A 6,834-nucleotide genomic window follows, 5' to 3' on the forward strand; every position below is an offset into this window, starting at 1 on the left:
AGAATGGCCTTAGTGTTTGAGCGACCACACATGAAATCGAACTGATTCTCAGAGATATTCACGATCCTTCTCAGCCTCAACTCTACCACTCTTTCCCAAACTTTCATAGTATGACTCAACAAATTAATACCTCTATAGTTGTTGCAACTCTGGATGTCTTCCTTGTTATTATATAATGGAATAATCGTACTCTACCTCTATGCTTCAGGCATCTTCGCCGCCCTAAAAATGATGTTAAACAACCCTGTTAACCACTCCAACCCTACTCCGCCAGTGCTCTTCCAAAAATCTACTGGAATTTCGTCTGCCCCCATCGCCCTACCCTGCTGCATCCTACGAATAACCCTCTTGACCTCCTCAATGTTGATACGCTTATAATAACCATAATCGCGACACTCCCCAGAATTCTCCAAGTCCCCCAACACGAAATCTTTGTCTCTCTCATCGTTCAAAAGTTTATGAAAATAGGACTGCCACCTCTTCCTAATAAGGCAATCCCCAACCAACACTGTACCATCCTCTCCCTTGATGCACTTCACTTGGTCAAGGTCACGAGCCCTCCGCTCTCTAGCCTTGGACAGCCTATACAACTTCTTATCCCTACATTTCTCCTCTAAAGCCACATACAATCTCTCAAAAGCTATTGTCTTAGCCACTGTAACCGCTAACTTAGCCTCTCTTTTAGCTACCCTGTACTCTTCCTTATTCGTCTTCCTCTCCTCGTCATCCTTGCTCTCAACCAACTTAGCATAAGTCACTTTCTTAGACTCCACCTTCCTCTTAACCTCTTCGTTCCACCACCAATCCCCTCGATGCTTGCCAAATTGACCTCTCGAGACACCCAACACCTCTCTAGCGGTCTCCCTAATGCTGCTGTCCATCATCTCTCACATACTATCCACATTCCCTCTACTCTCCCAAGCCCCCTACTCTTCAACTTCCCCCCCATCTCCAACGCACTATCCAAAGTCGAGCTACCCCACTTAATCCTGGGCTGAGTCTCCACACTTCTTTTTTTTTCTGCCCTTATTGATTACCAAGTTCATCACCAACAACCTATGTTGAGACGAAAGATTCTTGCTAGGTATGAATTTACAATCCTTACATAGTGCTCTATCACCCTTCCTAAGAAGCAAAAAGTCAATCTGAGTCCTGGATTAAGTTGCAACTCTTTTCAGATTACTATGATGAAAAAATATATCATAAAATGTTAATCAAAATTTATATAGGTTATCCTTGAAAAGTGAAATAGTGACAATTAAAAAGTTGAGAGGGAGTACAATACCCCAGGGGTATTAGTGATGCAACATAGTTGAAAACAAAAGTCAAGATCAACCTATTAGTGAATCTCAACCGTTCAATCTCCTTTCCAATGATCAACGGTCAGGATGTTAGGAGAAGCAGTTACTGGCTATAGCCGGTTAATTAAATATTTAGCTTTAATAATTGTGGGGAAAAAAAGGTTTAATAATTCATATGTATGGATTTATTTAACTAACAACGGATTTATTAACCCTAAACCCTAAATCTAAATATAATTAATAACAACAGATTCATTAACCCTAAACCCTAGACCTAAGTATAATTAATATGCATGGATTCATTCGTTAATAAGTAATAATGTCAAATGTAGTAGCTTCGTGTATTGTTTCTTAATTGGAAAAACACAAATAAGTCGTTTGAAAGATTTTATTCTCTTTATTTGATAAGGTTTTTTTTTTTTTTTTGAGTGTTTGTTCTTGAGCAGAGGGTCTATTAAAAACATTCTCTCTATTTTTAAGATAGTAATGTGACATGCGCTTATTCTATTCTTATTTGACTCCACTTTGTAAGATTACTCTGAGTATGTTGTTGTTATTATTGTTATTCGATGGCCTTTTTTATTTTTCATTTTTATCTGTCTTATGTCTCGATTAATTTAAATTAACACTGTATAAAACCTATTAAAGGAGGAAACACTCTTTGTTAAGAACTTTTTCATACTTAAATTTGAATTCATATTCAAGACCTTTGAGTAAGAGGGAAAAAATTTCTATTTATTTGCTAGGAGTGTCAGGTGGGTGAGTTGGGTCAAATGGGACTGCGTCAAATGGACTGAATTAATAAATGAGATCGGTCATTGACCCATTTAAAGCTATATGAGGTTAATAGTCCAGATTAATAAATGGTCTGGATCATTAACTCATTTAAAAGTTACATGGGTTGAATGGACTAGATTAATAAATTAGATCGAATGAATAACACAAGCACTTATAGAAGTTACATCTGCTAAACAGTCCGAGTAAAATGAATTGGATTAATTATTAACTCATTTTAAGAGTTACTTGGGCCGAAAGGACTGACATAATAAATGGATCGAATGATTAACACACCTATAGAAGTTGGTTCATACGCTAAACAGTTCGACTTAATAAATGGACTGGATTAGTTATTAACTCATTAAAAAGTTACTTGGGCTAAATGGGCTGGCTAACAAATGGATCGAATGATTAACACACTTATAGAAGTTACGTGCGCTAAATAGTACGAGTCAATAAATGAGTTAAATTAGTTATTAACTCATTTAACAGTTAAATAGGTTGAAAGGGCTAGATTATTAAATGGATAAGATGATTAACATGCTTATAGAAGTTATATGCGCTAAACAGTTTGAGTTAATAATGGATCGAATTGTTAACTCATTTAAAAGTTACTTGGACTGAATGAGCTGGGTGAATAAATGGACGGAAATACAAACACACTTATAGAAGTTACATGCGCTAAATAGTCAAGTTAAATGAATCTGATTAGTTATTAACTCATTTAAAAGTTGATTGGGCTAAATGAGCTGGATCAAAACAGACTGAATAATATATCATAGTCCAATCGATCTAACTCTTATTAAATTTTAATTTCCTTATTTCTTGTACTTATAATTTATTTAATTACATATATTTTATAGATACTAGTTTTACCGCACGTGTAGCGTTTGATTATTTAAAGCTAAATGATTTTATTTAATGCGAAAATTTTTAATGAAGTGTAAAAGTTTAAAACACTTTTCAAAGACACACACACACACACACACACACACATATATATATATATATATATATATTAGTTTAGCCTCACGTGCCTCGCACGTGTAACGTTTGATTATTTAAAGTTAAATAATTTTATTTATTGCGGAGATTTTTAATGAAGTATAAAAATTTAAATCACTTTTCAAAGATTTTTTTCACTTTAATATAACAATGTAAACATAAACATATTTTTTAGTGTAAGCACATAAATGTAAACATAAATAAATTACAAGGAAGAGAAGATTAAAAATAAAAGGAAAAACTAATAAGAATTCTCTTGCGCACTTTGCTATTTCCTTTTTTCTTTAAGTGGTTGAACTTGAGATTATTCTTAATTTAAATTTTGTATTGGGTCTTGAATTTATTTTTCAATTAAATTAATCTCCAAATATTAGTAGGACTCTAGATTAAAAAAAATCAATATGTACAATTCTACTATCCTAATTAGCAAATTGTAAGGCAATGACATTTTGATAGACAATCAACAGTTGATAATGAATTCTCCATTATTAAAAATTTTCCGTGTTTCACTTTCAGTTTCAAGTCGTCTAATATTTATTACAAGCTAACAAATAAAAAATAATAAAATTGTTTGAAGGTATAGTAAATACTATGTGAAGCATTGATTCACGTGAGACACACGTGCATCGTATGTCTGATAAAACTAGTACAATTGAATAATAAAAAAATTGATATAATAATAATAACTTTTGTAAATAATTGATTAAAACTAAACCACAAACATCTGTCAAATCTTTCATGTGAAAATGAATGGTTAAAGATTCAAATTTCAAGAGAAAATCCGAGTTAAGACTATATAATTTGATTTAGATTTTATGTGATAAAGTCAGTTATGACATGCATAAATAAAACTCAATCCTTTATTGGTCTTTTTCTACCAAAAAAATAAATACAGATTTTGTTAATAAAATAATTAAAATTCAAAAATTATGCATAATACCTTGTACTCGATGCATCAAGAATTTTACTTTTATTTAATCAAAAACAGAAAAGTAAAATCATAATGATTTTTAGATTTAATGGATCTTACCATTTTTTTATACTGGCAGAATGTGAGTTATTTCTTCTATCATTTTCTTTATTACATAGTTATTATCAAATTAGTCTAGACCGTCTGATTAAATGAAAAATTGACTTGTTTAGTTAGCTGGTTACATTAGTAACTAGGTAACCAGTCATCATTTTCTCCTATATATTCCCCACTCTTCTGGTTCATCCTTCTCATTGTATCAATGTTAAAAAAAGTGGTTATGTTTTCCAAAATGAATGAGGAATTAGCCCTTCAAGAAGCTACTTCTACCGGGCTGAAAATAACAGATCATTTGATCAAGTTGTTAGCTAATGAACCAACGGTTCAGTTGGATTGTCGTGAGATAACTGATTTGTTGTTGCAAAGTTGAAGAAGGCTAATTCTATGGTGGGACGGACAGGTCATGCTAGGTTGCGTCGTGCTCCAGTTCAGGCTGTTCAGGCTCAGGCTCAAGCTAAGGTTCAGGTTCATGATTCCCTAACTTCTCCATCTCTTTCTCCGCATGGTCATATGGAGAAAGAAAGAGTGCTTGCACCAGCGCCGCTATTTGTAGTGGCGCATGTGGTGGCGTTAGTACAGACAGGCTTAATGCTTGGGTTCAGGAAGCCAAGATTTAATGTTGTTGTTGCTGTTGGTGCTAGTGTTGGTGATATGAAATGGAAGGATGCTTTTGGTAGCATGAAGAATGGGATAAGTTCTTCCTTCCTTTCGTTTGCGACAGGCGAAGGGAGTAGAAGTATCTCGAGTGTTGCTCTTCCGTCTTCTTCCATGTTGTTGCGTCTGATGGTACAAGCTATTTCCACAGGAAAACAACCATCTGCCACCGGGAAAAGATGTCATGAGCAAGAACAATCTAGTGATGGTTCTGGCAAAAAGAGGTTAGTTTTTCTATCTGTCATTGATGCTACACTTTGTTTTCTCTGTCTTTGTTTGACATTTATTTATATTTCTAAAAATATTAGGAATGCTTACAGTAGATTTTTGTGATTGAAACTTTTTATAAATTTCGCTTATGACAGAAGTTTTAGTTATCATATAACCCTTTTTTTCTTTGAAAATCTCAAAATGACATGTAGTTGCTAGTTACCAGATGTGTATTGTATAAATTTACTCATGTATAATAGCTTAGAAAATATAAAGGAGATGTGAATCATACTCAGCTAGTTCATATGCTAAACATGACTGCCACACCAACATAGGCACATTTGCAGATTGAAATGTATATTTATTATTAATAAATGCAGATATTTTGATTTTATTTTTTTTATGTTTTTTTTCAATCAGGAAAGTTTTTCCTAAGAAAGTGATAAGAACTCCGGTGATAAGTTCAAAAATTACTGATATGCCAGAAGATGAGTGTTCATGGAGGAAGTATGGTCAGAAGCCGATTAAGGGTTCACCATACCCACGGTAATTACAATGCACCATCAATCAGAACCATTAATTTTGGTATCACGTGCAATGAACATACCAAACCTAATATAAAAGTTTTTTTTTTTTTTTTAATTCAAGGCTTATTACAAGTTTACCTGTTTTTTCAAATGTCCAGCATAAAAAGCACGTGGAGAAGGCTATGGATGATCCTATGATGTTAATTATGACATATGAAGAGGAGCATCGTCATACACAAGTCGCGATGTAAGAGTACAATTCTCAAATGATGGCTTTTGGCTCAGCAGAAGAGAAGTAGTGAATTGAAAGTGGATGGGGCGGGGAGGGGGGGGGGGGGGGGGACAAGAAAGAGGTTATTGGAATGATAAGCATTGTTTAGTTTCAACTCGTTCGAGTAACCAAGAAAGTGAAAAAATAGAAGCTCTCAGGGAAGAGTTAGAAAAAGAAAAGGGGGGAAATTGTAGTTGAAATAGTTATGAGGTTTGGAGTAAAGAGTTGCATTTGTGGCATTGAACCTATTACTCTCTTATTTTGTATTCCCATGTGCAAAAAGGTTTTAGTAAGTGTTTGAATATGTATTTGATGATACTCTATTAGGAAAGATATTTATAAATTAAAATAATATCTAAATATATAAATAGCTTTAATATTATAGTTTTACATAGAAAAAAAAGTAAAACGCTTTTTTTATTTGATCGTCAAATTAAATTAAAAAGGTTTCTATTATTTTTTTTTCCTTTTCAAACACTTTCGAATTGATCATCTTGCTACAACAAAATAAGCTTCGCAGTGAATCAAGTAGAAATTATGTCCAAAAGAATCCTAAGTTTGCTTACAAATTTTGGCTTAACAATGTTTCAGAGATTTGTCATGTAGTATTATGTTGTCTTCTTCCAAGAGACTAGTCCTTATTTTTAAAACGGAAAAGGCTCAAAAATACTCTTAAACTATCTGAAATAGCTCAAAAATGCTCCTAGTTAGGTTTTTGGCTCAAAAATACCCCTCGGTTAAATATGTGGCTCAAAAATACCCCTCCCTCTAACGGAATTTGAAAAAGGATCAAAAATACCCCTTTGTTAAATATTTGGCTCAAAAATACCCCTCCCCTTAATGAAATTAAATTATTTCAATTGAATTAAACCCTAACTTTAACTTTTTAACCCTAATACTTTAATATTTTTACATAAAAGTATTTTTTTAATTTTAAATATAAGATAATGAAAAAAAAAGTATTTGAATTATAATATAAATTGGTTGAATTTGATTTGAAAAATAAACATACATTTATTCTAAAAAGGTATTTTCACTTTACATCTTTTTAATCTTTAA

The 6,834-nt window shown here is 32.8% G+C and overlaps 1 protein-coding gene across 1 annotated transcript; it reads left to right on the forward strand.

Annotated features, from left to right (window-relative positions):
* The first annotated feature begins 4,497 nt into the window (after positions 1 to 4,497).
* LOC107848850 (probable WRKY transcription factor 11) lies at positions 4,498 to 5,755 on the forward strand. Its single transcript, XM_016693584.2, has 3 exons — positions 4,498 to 4,991; positions 5,398 to 5,523; positions 5,626 to 5,755. The coding sequence occupies exons 1-3, from the start codon at positions 4,498 to 4,500 to the stop codon at positions 5,753 to 5,755; spliced, it is 750 nt and encodes a 249-aa protein (XP_016549070.2).
* The last annotated feature ends 1,079 nt before the right edge of the window (positions 5,756 to 6,834 follow it).

This window comes from Capsicum annuum, chromosome 12, assembly GCF_002878395.1.
Source record: "Capsicum annuum cultivar UCD-10X-F1 chromosome 12, UCD10Xv1.1, whole genome shotgun sequence".
Classification (NCBI taxonomy): domain Eukaryota; kingdom Viridiplantae; phylum Streptophyta; class Magnoliopsida; order Solanales; family Solanaceae; genus Capsicum; species Capsicum annuum.